The sequence below is a fragment of the Amblyomma americanum genome, chromosome 1, assembly GCF_052857255.1.
Source record: "Amblyomma americanum isolate KBUSLIRL-KWMA chromosome 1, ASM5285725v1, whole genome shotgun sequence".
Taxonomy (NCBI): Eukaryota; Metazoa; Arthropoda; class Arachnida; order Ixodida; family Ixodidae; genus Amblyomma; species Amblyomma americanum.
In genome coordinates this window covers 5,705,035-5,719,512 of record NC_135497.1, presented here as the reverse complement: position 1 = coordinate 5,719,512, position 14,478 = coordinate 5,705,035, and the positions used below count along the sequence as shown (strand labels likewise).

General features: G+C 48.4%; 1 protein-coding gene across 1 annotated transcript in view; it reads right to left on the bottom strand.

Annotated features, from left to right (window-relative positions):
* The window catches only part of LOC144109438 (heat shock 70 kDa protein 12A-like), a 256,290-nt gene extending 242,237 nt beyond the window's left edge, over positions 1 to 14,053 (bottom strand). The window contains exons 1-2 of the mRNA XM_077642234.1: positions 13,954 to 14,053; positions 10,643 to 10,734 (exon numbers count right to left, since the gene is read on the bottom strand). Of these exons, the coding sequence (XP_077498360.1) occupies positions 10,643 to 10,648 (6 nt within the window). The 5' untranslated portion in view covers positions 10,649 to 10,734; positions 13,954 to 14,053. The remainder of the gene's footprint in view (positions 1 to 10,642; positions 10,735 to 13,953) is intronic.
* Positions 14,054 to 14,478: the final 425 nt, after the last annotated feature.

Genomic DNA, 14,478 nt, shown 5'->3' with positions numbered 1-14,478 from the left:
TCTTATACTTACAACCTACCCTGATAGAATTCCTTCGCTGTCATATCTAGATGAAATTAGCGATTATAAAGTAATCCATGGCACATTCCTCACCAGACTGAACCGCGCAGCCAAAAGCAACAAAAAACTGACCTTGTATGAAAAGCGTAATTATCGAGATTTCAACGAACTAACCAGGTTTTGAGAATTCCTATCTGCTGGTTTCTGCACACGATCTGGGGAACAAAACTGGTTAATGCTAAAGTGTAAAATGCAGGAACTAATCAATGCCTATATTCCAACCATAAGCATTAGCTAGTGTAGTTCCACCCGTTGGTTTAATTAAGCACTCCAGCGTCTTAAAAACAAGAAGAATCGCCAATTCTGTACAGCTAAGTTTACCAAGAATCCAGAGGCATGGGAGAAATACCTCACCACGTCCAAATTACATAATTCAGGAATTACTAAATTTAAGCGTTCGTTTTGTGAAACCACCCTGCCTTACTTACTTCTAACCCAAATTAATTTTGGAAAACAATTAATCACAAAGATAAAGACAAATCAGTTTCATTAATGGATCATGCAGGTCAGCCTGTCCCCAGTGACGAGGTAGCGGAAATACTCAATGTAACCTTTTCTCCTATTTTTACTAGAGAACCAGATGATAACCTCCCGTATGTTTCCTCGTATAACCATCCCATCATGCCAGATATCACATATTCACCCCAAGGAATCTTGAAACTAACCGAAACTTTAAAATGGTCTTCATCAGCTGGCGTCGATGGCATCAATGCCAATGTCCTCAAAAGCACCAAGGAAATCACCAGTGTTATTTTGTCCCACATTTTTCAGCAGTCATTGTCATCTGGCATCGTCCCTCTTGATTGGAAGGTGGGTAATATTGTTCCAGTTCCTAAGCCAGGTTCTACTAACTACCGGCCCGTATCTCTAACCAGTGTCTGTTTCAAAATTATGGAGCAGGCTATTTACTCGCAAATCACAAATTTGCTTACATCTGTTAAGTTCTTTCACCCTAACCAGCACGGATTTCAAAAAGAACTTTCATGCGACTCTATACTTCCGCTATTTCTTCACGACATAAGCACTAATTTAGATCTTAACACACCTGTTGACGCTGTCTTCATCGACTTCGAGAAGGCTTCCGACAAACTTCCTCAGAAACGCCTACTACTAAAGCTTTCACAACTAAATCTTGACCCGTTCGTCTTCAACTGGATACAGGATTTCCTCACTAATCATCAGCAGTTTGTTGAAGCCAACAACAAATCTTCTTCACTGTCTAACGTACTGTCTGGTGTGCCGCATGGCACAGTTCTTAGCCCTCTCCTTTTATTAATTTACATCAATGACTTGCCTAATCATATTTCCTCAAACATCAACTTATTCGATGATGATTGTGTCATTTACAGTTCTATTAATAGTGCAGCAGATAATAATGTTCTTCAATGTGATTTATTAAGACTGGAGGAGTGGTGTCGTATACGGCTGATGGTCTTAAACACTAACAAAACTGCTCTTGTTTCCTTCCACTGAAGACAAAGTTACCCTACCCCAAATTATCTTCTGAACGGTTCTAGTGTCTTACCCCGCAACTGCATTAAGTATCTTGGTGTTGACATCTCGGGTACCCTTAACTGGTCTACCCATATAACGCGGATAATTAACAATGTTAACAAAACTCTCGGCTACCTTCGTCGTGATTTACGTCTAGCTTCACCAGCAGTTAAATTACTAGCTTATAAAACTTTAATTCGGAAAAAACTAGAGTACGCATCAGCCATCTGGGACCCCGCTCAACTTAACGTAACCAACTGTACTGAACTTGCGCAAAATCACGCCGTTAGATTCATCTACTCAAACTGCTTATACTCCACCAGTGTTACTTCCCTAAAAAATAATGCATGCCTACCTAACCTCAAGCAACGCCGTATTGTTGTAAGCCTATGCTTGTATCACACAACCTTCCTCACAACTGTCCTATCCAGCCTGCTCATCGTTCTTCAGCCCGCACAAGTCACCACAAGGCCCTTTACCCACCTCCTGCTCGCACCGTGACCCATTTTCATTCCTTCTTCATCCAAACAGCGCGTGACTGGAACAGTCTTCCCACTAGTACCATCCTTCTTGAAATCCCGGACCATTTCAAGAAAGCCATCGAAACAATGCTGTATTAACACCAGGTTGCTAGCCCACCCCTCATGTAAAGCCCTCACCCAAGGGTTCTTGAGGTATTCATAATAAATAAATAAATAAATAAATAAATAAATAAATAAATAAATAAATAAATAAATAAATAAACTTGCGCAAAGTTATTCGCGAAATCGTCAGCGTGGAGCTACCCCGATTACTGCCATCCTCTCCACAGCCCTAAGCAGCGACTCTCATGGATGTGGTGCGGGAAGAAGTGCAACAGGCACTCGGCACCCCGACGGCCACAGAACCCCAGGGTATGACCTACACCGCTGCAATACACACTCCTTAGCCTCAACAATAACCACTACGTCCTCTCCGACATGAACAACTTGTTCCCGAACGCCGCCTCCTTGCCCCCGCCCGCCCAGCCAATGAGCGACACTCAAGCCCAAAGAAATGCAACGCCTGGAGGACTTCCGACAACCGGCCGTTGTGATTCCATTGCGGTGAGGACGACCATATTCTTCGTCACTGCCCGTACCGACGTATCGGTCTTCGAGGATTTGCCGTTGACGCCCCACGACCACGCTTCGGTCAACGTCCGCAGGAAATCGACGAGTACATGAGCCGAGAGGAGTACACGAACAACCGCCTTTAGCGCTCACCATCTCCGTCAACCTCGCGCTTTGCGTCGCCACGCCGCAGCTACGCAGCCGCGGTACGAGGGAGGTCTCCCAGCCCCCGTAGGGGAAACTAAAGACAGCAACCTCTGGAGGTGAGGTTGCTTCGGAGCGAAACACCGAACATCCTCCAACGGCTATGCCGCACGAAGACGCCGCCCCCGACACGCCGACGCCGCATACAATGGCAAGGTCGACCACGACGCGAACCGCCTTCAAAACGACGCCACTACCGAGAAAAGCTTCGACGGCACGTTCTACCTAAGATTCCCATACCCGACGAAGGCGTGACCCGACGCCCAGGACTACGTGCAACGCAAGAGCCAGGACGTCCGACTTAGAAGTAGTTATCGAGGGCCGGAAAGTTACTGATCTAGTCGACAGAGGAGCTGATTACTCGGTGAAGAATGGAACATTCGCTACACAGCTGAGGAAAATCATGACCACTTGGGCCGGCCCACAAATTCGCACCCCAAGGGGCCACCTCATTAGCCATTAGGACGATGCACAACCCTTCGTTGTGCTATGGAAATGTTTCCGCGAAGTGGTCTTAGGCATGTATCTCCTTAATGAGCATCAGGCGATTATCAACCTGCGATCCAAGCTGATCATGCTTTCGACGGACAAGACCATCCCTTCGATGAGAGCTCTGAAAAATCACGTTGCCCTGAGTGTCCTGGAGGAAGAAGTGAGCGTCCCATCCCGTGCAAGTGTTACCGTGACCGTTGGCGCCACAAAAGCCTTTAGCACTAAAGCCATAATCGAGGGGAACATGCAGTTGCTCCTAGACCGAGGAATCAGTATTGCAAGAGGCATCGCACATTTCCGTAATGACCAGGCCGAAGTGCTGCTGACTAATCTCAGCGAAGAATACAGGCACATTAAAAGAGGAGCGAAAATTGCTTTCTGCTACAAAATATCCGACGTACGAAACTCCTTCGCCCTCTCCGACCAATCCGCAGAAGATTCGCCTGATTAAGAGAACTCACCCACTTTCGACATCAACCCAGCCCTGCCCTGGAACAGAAAAGACCAGATCCGCAACCTGCTTCAAAGCTACAGCGAGTGTTTTTCGTCATCGCCGAAGGTCCGACAAACGCCAACTGCCAAGAATCACATTATAACTGATCAGCACGCCCGACCGCTCCGTCAAAGCCCCTACCGTGTGTTGCCGCGAGAACGACAAGCCATCGGGACCAAGTGGAAGAAATGCTTCGCGACGACGTCATCCAGCCTTTAAACAGCCCCTGGGCGGCACCGGTTGTTCTAGTGAGAAAGAAATGCGACACATTTCGATTCTGCGTTGATTACCGCCGCTTGAATAACATAACAAAGAAGGACGCCTACCCCCTCCCCCGCATCGATGACACACTGGACTGGCTCTGCAACGCAAAGTATTTCTCACCGATGGACCTCAAGAGAGGCTACTGGCAAACTGAGGTCGATGAAAGAGATCGCGAGAAGACCGCATTCATTACTCCGGATGGGCTGTTTCAGTTAAAAGTCATGCCATTTGGTCTCTGTTCCGCACCAGCGACGCTTCAGCGAGTAATGGATACAGTGCTTTCAGGCGTGTAGTGGCAAATTTGTCTGGTATATTTAGATGACGTCGTTGTCTTCGCATCGAAAATTGAAGAGCACTTCAAAATATTTCGAACAGTACTAGACGCCAAGAGGTTGTCTTGCTTAACCTTTAAAACAGAGAAGTGCTACTTTGCCTACGAAGAGCTGCTGTTTCTGGGCCACATCGTTAGCAAGAAGGGGGTACGCCCGGACCCGCAGAAAACAGCTGCTGAACAGTTTCCACCGCCGGTCGATAAGAAAGCAGTGCACAGATTCTTCGGACTGTGCGCATATTACCGACGCATATACCGGCATATTATTTGTGAAAAACTGTTCGCGGATCGCCGAGCACCTGACCCAACTGACGAAGCCAGACATGCCATTTAAATGGGAAACGCCGCAAGCAGAAGCCTTCAAAGAATTTCAGAGTCGTTTACAGTTCCCACCGATCCTCGCGCATTTTGATGAAAACGCCGATACTGAACTTCATACCGACGCAAACAGCGTGGGCCTAGGCGCCGTCTTCGTTCAAAAAAGCGGCGGGCTGGAGAAAGTCATCGCATACGCTAGCCGTTCCCTTTCAAATGCCGAGGCTATCTATTCGACAGCTTATAAGGGGCGCAGGCCTTTGTCAAGCCCTTTTAGACTCTTTGCTTGCCGCTCCTCAACACTAAACGTGTCCAGTGGACGTTGAAGATGAAATAAATTTGACTTTGAGTTTGAGTGCCTGGCAATGTTCTGGGCTACGTCGAAATTCCGCCCCTACCTGTACGGACGCCCGTACAAGGTGGTCAGCGATCACCACGAGCTGTGCTGGCTGGCCAATTTGAAGGACCCCTCTGGCCACCTCGCTCGATGGAGTGTGCGCCTCGAGGACTTTGTCGTGACTGTCTTTTACAAGTCCGGACGCAAGCGCTCTGACGCCGATTGCCTCTCACGAGCCCCTGTAGATGCACCGCCGCCGGACGACGATGAAGACACCTTCCGCTCTTTTGCACAGCAGCAACGCTCGGGCCCCGACCTAAAACGCCTCGTCGAGTACTTGGAAGGCACAGTTTCTCCCCCCCCCCCGCCTCATTCAAGCGAGGTCTTTCTTCTGTGTACAGAATGATGTCCTCGTGAAGAACTTCGCAGCGAACAAAGCAGCCTACCTTTTTTTTTGTACCTGCTTGTCTCTGCGAAACATTTCTACAGGCCTCACACAACGAGGCGACAGCTGCACATTCGTGTTTACTCGCACCCTCCGCCACATTCAAGACAAGTATTACTGGCCCCGACCATCTGCCGATATCGCGCATTATGTGAAAACCTGCCGAGATTGTCAGCGACCAAAGGTCCCTCCCACCCAACCAGCAGAATTTCTGAACTCCATTGAATGTCCCTCAAGGCCCTTTCAGCCGGTCGGCATGGACTTGCTTGGCCCTTTCCCAAAGTCAATGCCTGGAAATAAGTGGATCATCATGGCGACCTACCTGACCCACTACTCTGAGGCAAAAGCACTACCGAACGGAACAGCAGCAGAAGGCGCCAAATTTTTCGTGGAGTGCATTTTTGTGTGACACGGTGCCTCCGATGTGCTCATCACGGACAGAGGAACAGCATTCATGGCGGAACTAACGCAAGCCATCTTGCGTTACAGCAAAACCAGCCACCGGAGGACAACTCCAGACCACGCTACACACTAACAAAACGACAACTGGAACGGGGGACACAGGACAAGCGCGCTTGTCCTCTGTCCCCCGTTCCAGTTGTCGTTTTGTTAGTGTGTAGCGCGTTATTCACACCAAATGTACAACCAACTAGCCCACATTGCTGCCTTCTATATCATCCGCTGACCAACGGACTGACCGAACGCCTGAACAGAACCATCGCCCATATGCTCGCCATGTATGTCGATGCCGAACACAAGGCCTTGGACATCATCCTGCCTTACGTCGTCTTCGCCTACAACACCGCAGTGCAGGAGACCACCCACATTACGCCTTTTAGGCTCGTCCATGGCAGGGAGGCCACGACCACGCTAGACGCCATGTTACCCAACGTTACCGAAAAAGAGAACGCCGACGTCGCCGCCTACCTTCAACGCGCAGAAGAAGCTCCAAGGCTTGCCCGATTACGGATCAAAGATCAGCAGCGGTCCGACGCCAGACGCTACAACCTACGAAGACGCAACGAGGAATACAAGCCAGGCGACCAAGTCTGGGTGTGGACGCCCATTCGCCGCCGTGGATTGAGTGAAAAGCTTTTGTGCTGCTATTTCGGCCCGTACAAGGTTCTTCTTCGGCTAGGTGAACTGGATTATGAAGTCATCCCTGACGCAATGACTGCATCCCAGCGACACCGCGTACGACCAGAAGTTGTCGATGTAGTCCGTCTGAAGCTGTATTATGCGCGCTAAAGGACGTTGTGTTCCCCCACTCTGTTTATTTTCGCACGATCCGTTTTATTTGTTGCCAGTCGCCTTATTTGTTTTAATGCATGTAGTCAATGCTTCTTTGAGAGGGGAGTAATGCCGCGATCCTTTGCAGTATTTGTTCATTATTCGAAGCTGCCGGTACGCCGCTTTATCGCTTTTTTTGGGATGCAAGACGCGACCAGATTTATCCCGATTGATCGCATCCAGGCAGAGCTGATTCTACGTTGTTCCGGAATGTTCTAGTAACTTTGCACGCTTTATCTCGAAAGTTCGCTATCAGCTTTAAATTGAGCACGGCCGATAGCGGCGGGCATTCTGTTCGACGACCGCCGAGCACGCTTGTCGTTTCGCCGCCGCCCAGTGATTCAGTCCATTGTGGGCGCAAGTAAGCCCAATAACCAGTTTTTTTTAGAACAAGTTTTGTCCGTCCTCATCCCTCCTGACTGCCGTCGCCACTACTTAACAGTACCATATCATTGTGCAGAGCTAGTTCATCGGAGGGGTTATGAACTCTGCGATAGACAAGACAGTCATCGGTATAGGAGACACGCGTGGGTAGGACGTTGATATATACTGCGACTCCCATGAAGAGGCATCGCCTCTTCTGCGTGGTCGGCATCGCGGACTATGCAGCAGATACAGAGGTATATATATATATATATATATATATATATATATATATATATATATATATATATATATATATATATATATATATATATATATATATATATATATATATATATATATATATATATATATATGCGCGTCTCGTGCTCGGCAGGCGCACCCAACCCAGCTGGCTTCAGTCGCCCGTCCAGGTCTGAATAAACCCCTAATCATAAAAAAATATTAAATTTTGGAGTGACCCCTGCGGGACGCTTGATGTTAAAGGACGGAAAACAGAGGCTCCATTATAAAATAACTGGCTACAGTTAGCCAGAAATTATTCTTCTACTGCAGTATGTTAGGATGTTGGTTTAACCAGGAAAGGTTTAGTAGTAAGAGTTTGTGAGGTACTTTGTCGGAGGGTTTCGCAAAGTCCAATAAGATTGCGTCAGAGTCTGAAGGTTGGAATCACTATTCATGTGCAGGTCATAGACGAAAATAGCTAATTGTGTTTCACAAGATAGACCCTTAGGGTGCCGGTGCTGAGAAGGATGAAAAAAATTATTAGACTCAAGAAAATTCTTTATGTAAGAATAGGTGACATGCTTGGCATGCTGGTTAACGATATGGGGCCGTAGTGAAGAGGTGATTTTTGATTGCCTGATTTAAAGACCTGAACGACGTTCCCTACCTCCCAGTCGTTAGGTATGCTGCCTGCAGAAAGTGACTGTGTAAACAGTGAGGATAGCTATGCTGTGGAAAAATTCAGAGTATTTTTTGAAAAGTTTGGTGATGACTCCATCAGTGCCTGCAGATGATCATGTTTAATATTGTCAACAATACAAGTGATTCCATGCGCAAAAAATGCGACTGAAGACATAAAAGACCTAGGATAGTCACAGATTGTGGCATATAAGTTTCGTTTCTGAATACGAATGAGATTAAGGTGTTAAATATATCTGCACATTTGCTTCCTCATCAAGTGTGTTGGTAAGGATGATGACGGGCGTCTGGGGACGGTTTAGTACTTGCCAGAACTTTCTGGGTTTATTGGCTAAGGTCTTTGGGAGTGGAGTTAAAAAAAAAATGTGCGTTTTGCATCATGAATGGGCTGCAAATCGGTATTCTGGTCCTTGAATTATTTGCTCCATTCGCATACGCTGGGGTTGAGTTTTGTTGCGCGGAACAGCCGCTTTTTTCTTTTCAAGCGTTTTTAAGGACTTTGTGAACCATGGTTTATTGCTATTGACAAAAATGTGATGGTGGGAATAAAATGGAGTGCTAGTCTTTTAATTTCAATTTTGAAAGCAAGCCACTTAAGCTCAATACATGAGTCATTGAAGGCTGTTTGAAAATTTGGGAAAACTGCCTGCAATTGGTTATTAATTTCATCATAATTGTCTTTGTCATAAAGGAAGATCGTTTTACAGTATGCCTGACGTGATTCCTCGAAGAAGGTAAATGCCACGCTTGAAGCTTCGTGGTCGCTTATTTCGCGGTTGTAAGAGATCATAAACATTCAGGGTAATTAGTTAGTATCTGGGCCAGGATGTTAGAAGATTCACGAGCTACGCGTGTGGGTTCTGTTACTAACTGGGTGACACTGATATTTAGACAAACACCAATGAAGTTTGTTATTTCTGCGTTGCCTCTTGGTGTTAGATTCTGCGATTCAATAGTCGGAAAAGTGATATCGCGAAAAACAAGAATGCGCTCGTTTGGATGTTTAGTAGTCAGAGTCGATTTAGGCTATCGTTAAGGTCCCACGAAAAAGTTGGACTGCTGTGGGGTGGTCTGTAGCAGACACTAATATGATGTTCTGAGGACTGGAGCGGCAAATTACCCATATTTCCAGGCCCAATTGGATGTAGTAACGGTACAAGGCAACTGTTTTGCTTCACCGAATGACAGGCTCTCGCCTGTTCAAAAGACGCACATATGTACGACCAGCTCAAAACGAACTGCTTCTCCGATCTCCACCACAAGCACACCTTCTTCCCCTCACAACACCCCGCGCACTGCTCGTCATGCAACAGCGCTTAGCACACTTAATACCATTCTACATGAGAGTGCGAAAACCCCCTCATGTAATCACCTGTACCCTGTGACCACACCCTATACCTCCTCATGGGATGCTGCTCTGTCTAGCTCTATCCTGTGGGGATACACACGAATCCTCTGCCGCATAGCAACGGCAGCGCGCAATCATCACGCGATGTTATGCGAGCGCCTTTCCACACATTGCTCCACTTGTTATTCTTCTACGCCCTCCTCATCCCTCTCCCCCCGTGCAGGGTAGCGAACCGGAGCATTCTTCTGGTTAACCACCCTGCCTTTAAATTGTCTACTACTTTCTCTCTCTCTCTTTCTCTCTGTTTCGGGTGGTTTTCAAGGGGGGGGGGGGGGGGGTGGCGCACACGCTACGCACGCTGCCTTTCGCGTCCCGTGGCGACGCCGTTGCGGAGGCTTTCCCTTCTCACAACGGAGATACGTCTTTTGGCAGGAAGCTGTTCACGCGCTGGGTCGCACTTCTGCCTAGTATACCGCTGACGTCACTGCAGGGTGAACACGGAGTGACGCTAGGTGAGCGAACGTTCCTTCCCCTCTCGTGCTTTTCCATCCCGTGAGCATAGATTTTGCTAGAGGCTGAGCTGGCTGCCCTGCACTTCATCCACCATGGACGCCTGAGGCATGGCCGGAATATAGCTGCTTCGGACTGGCATCTGATGACTTGCTAACTGTGCTACGTATTCTATTTCACGGTTCTTCAGTTTTATTTTCCCTGATGTTTTGTGCGCTTTGTCGGGGTTAACCCGCTACGCACGCAATTCACTTCAGATCCGAAGGATCCGAAAACGCTCGACTCGAATTTAGCTGAGCACAGTGACTGGTGCCTGCTGGGCCTCAAGTCCATTTCTCCCTCACTGGGAGCCATTTACGCAGCAAGCTGGGTTTCTCAGCCGGAACTTTTGCTACCTGTGCATTTAAAGCTGAAAGAACGGAACAAAGATTTTTGCTAATTGAGAACTGAGCAGTCTGCTGCTGTGACCACTCTGCACGTTTCTCGCTCGTAGGAGTCTCGGAGACACTTAACTTTTAAAAGTGCAAAGTACTTCGGCAAGCGCAACGTAAGTTAACCTTCCTCGCCGAGCATCGCGTTTAGTTCATTTCGAAGACTAGCGGTGGCCGCGCATTGCATGCTGGAAGGACTTCCACCTGATGAATTAATTCAAGCAAATACCTGCATGTTGTACTTGTCATCATGAACACGGTCGTCACGTACTTGTGGTAGGAGAGGTTTCGCTTCCTATTTCATGTTTTTCGAGGCAGAATCTGTAAGAGCAGCGCCAGGTTATGGTGAGAGCCGGCACTTAGCACATGCAAACTAGTTTCTCATAAAAAAGCGAAGGTTCGGGCAAGTTTCTCATGTCACGAACCATAGCCTATGCACGAACATGGGACGCTAACCCGCAATTGCAGACGACACCAATGAAACGTTTCTGTTATCCACAATGCGAAAACGGAAGCTTCTATAGTGTGCTATTTTAAGCGTGAGGAATTTTTTTCTTCAATATTTGCTCTGAATAGCTAACAAAACTAACCGGCAGTCAGACTCGAATCCGGGTACTCGAGCTCAGTAGCCGAGCGCCTTAAACACTCAGCCACCGCTGCAGGCGGAGCCCAATGGGACAATGTTGCCAAGTTAGCAAACTTCAAAAATTGCTGGCACCTTCCGTAGATCGGCAGGCTTCCAGGGCTCGCATTCATGCTCGAGATGTTGCTCAAACGAGCTTCAAGAAATCTTGTTTCCCGTTTATTTAGAGTCCGTTCACGTGACCTCCAAGTTAGCTATTCAAACTACGCGCAAGTCATTCGCTTGCAATAACTTCATTGGGGAAAGCGGATACACGGAGAACAATTTATGCGCTTGCAGCGCGGACATGAGTCAGAGTCAGCCATGAAGCTTTCAAGCCGGGTGATGGGCAGAGCAGGATCGCGGTGCTCTGCGACGCCGAGGAGGAGAGGAAAAGATAGTTTAGCCAGTAGTAGCAGCAGAAACATTTGTACATGAAACCGAATGTAAGGGTGGAGAAAGGACACAGTGAGTGTAGTCTTCATTTTGAGACCCCAGTGACCTTCGCAGCTGCTGTGGCATGGATTACCGGCTTCCGCTGTGTCGCCAGGTCAGAGCTGGACAGGGTGGCCTCCGACTGCTCCGCCGGCTGTGATTGTATTTCAGGGAGTTGAGGCCTCATGTAACGTGGCCGGCGGAGGATCGTTGGTCGCACCACGGACACGCGTCTTTGTGGTGTTCTGGAAAAATGATGCTATACTTATGTAAATTTGGGACGGTATTAATCTTGAGCTGTTCCCAGTTAAATCTCGCCTGCTGTGTCCCTTGTGGGGTTAGAGCTGACGTTGTGTGCGTAGATATTGTAGCCGTGCACCATAGGCCAGGGGGACAAAGTGAGGGGTTGGAGTGGGTGTGGGGCCTTGGATTTTGACCGCTCGGTTTGTATGTCCTTGAGCTAGTCGGTCTGCGACCTTATTACCCTGCAGTGCCGAGTGCCCCATGACCCACGTGATCTGATGTTTGAGTGAGGAGTAAATAGCCGATGAATTAGTAGCCAAGTATGCTAGTTTTTTAGGTATTGCCTGCAAGCAGGAGCCAACATGCCGCTTGGAAGTCGGTGATTATGTGGAGTTTTTGGTTGGTTGCGCCCCCGTGATGGACGGAAAACTACTGTCGCTGCGGCCTCAGCTTCAGTGACTGTACATTGGGGGGATGAACAGCCGGCTACTTACTTGTAGCAAGAGTCTATCAATACAGCGGCTGGTTTAGCCACAGCTGGCGTAGCGAGGAAGACAGGGAGGAAAGACGCAAAACCGCACCGTGGCGATAACGGCCTCTGCACGATCGTTTCTGAGGCGCATGAAGACGCGTCCTTGCGACTCTGCGCACGGCCCAAACAATAGGGCAGATAGTCGCATCCGCTCGAGATTACCAAGTTGGTCAACTTCAACTTTCGGGTGCACGAGCGGATTCGACTGAGAGGCTGCATTGCAGCTATTGGCAGCTGTCCCGTGACGTGCCAGGTCCCGCCTCACCATTTTTATGGCCGCTCGCGAAGCGGAGTGAGAAACCAGGCCTGAATGATACTAGCTATACCGAGAAACATACAAAACTGGCCGCTTAGCAGCAATTACGAGTGTCGAACTTCGCCGTGGGCAACAGCGGCGAGTGACAGTTTCCGCCAAGATGTTTTGTCGCCGTCTACGCTGAGTTAAGCGATCGACCATCAGAGTTCCCGAAGACGTGCTACACAGTGGCGGTGTCGAGAAGTGTTTATTTGCAGCCCTTTGTGATTGTTAAACAAGTTCGAAATTTCTACGAGATTCTTCGCGAACAGCAGCAAGACGCTGCTCCCCACGGTGAATTCCCTGTGCATGCAATAAGCTTCACAGCACAGTGATAAGCACGAGTGTGGTGAAAGTGATTACTGACGGAACGAGTGCTTTCCAAGCGAAAACTTTCTTTATTCTTTATTCAATTTTTACCCCGCTTAGCCCGAAGGCGCTACAGCAGGGTGGTTACAATGATGAAAAAAACACTTCATTCACACAGCACACTTGCTGACCTGAAAGGCGATTCCATTCACTGATAGAACGTACAAAAAATGAATTTGCATACATGTTAGTTCTGGTCGGTATTCCAAAATCTTAGAGCAGTGATCAATACGAGAAGAGACATAATGGGGCCTGTGTAAATATTTTTCCCTTTGAATGCCGGTTTTATCATGAAATACTTGATACAGCAGTTTAAGGCGCAATTTTCGTCTTCGAGCAGAAAGCCTTTCCCACTCTAATTCGTTTTTCACGTCGGTAAAGCTATCCCCACTGGAGTATCGACGTAGGACAAACATTGCAGCCCTGTTTTGAATTTTTTTAAGCTTTTTGCTCAGTGTTGTTTGCCATGCGTTCCACACCGCACATGCGTATTCGAGCATTAGTCGAACGTATGTCGTAAAAGCAGTTGATTTTAGGTGAGGCGGTGCGTGGCCTAGCAGGAGCGAGAAAACTGGGCTTCGGGAAACATGACGTTACAACCACGTGACGCCCCGTGACGTGACGCCGCTCCCATAGCAACGCATCACGTGACGTCGCCGCACCGCCGACACGAGTCTTCGCCGTCGCTGCGCCGGGGCTCCACTACCGCTGAGCCGCTGCTGCCTGACCGCCTGATCTTGCCGAGCCTCAGCTGGATAAAAAAAAATTAGCTGCGGTCTAACTTCTACTGAACCTGGTTAGAGAGCGACAGCTGTGCTGTATCGGGCAAGTAGACGCGGCTTGGCGTATGTAACGTTGAGTGCGTTCCGCAAACTGGACAGGCAGCGCGCCCACCCTGGCAGGTGGCAGTTAAAATAATGGTTGATTCCGAGAGGTTGTCACCCAATGAACGCTGCGGTCTATTGCTGCAGTGCCGCGTGTCTGCCACCACGTTGACGCGCTAATGCATGCAGCCCACATCTCTCTCTCACCACAGCCACGTACCTCAAAGAGCCATTGAGGCGTCCACTGACCCAGGGAGCCAGCTATGCGCCCTTCCTTCCCTCAGAATAATCGGAGTCTACGATGTTGTCAAACCCTGCGGAAATGAACACAATGAATGCCGACAGCTCTCACTTTGTATATCCTGGATTAGCTGAGCAAATTTTTCGTCAGTTAGTGAAATCGCCTGCAAATATATATTACGTTTCAAAAGCTCACCACGCGCGCCTTGTTTCCCGAATGCTGAAATGAACTTCGAGCTGTATAGCTATTCGCACTCGTAGCGATGGTTGCAGTGATTACGAGTGCAAGACGTTGTTCGCGCGACGTAGCTATCACTGATATTGATTGTGATTCCTGTGTGCCCTGTGTTTGAGAACTGCCATGAGTGCGCGTTAACTTTCTGAAAGCTGTGTTTTGCGTATGCGAAACAATCTCGGCTGTGCGGCCGTTGAGCAGTTTTCTGCCGCGACTACAGAAGTGTCGCCACCGTTCTCTGGCTTGGGGCCAATAAAGTGCATTTTGGGA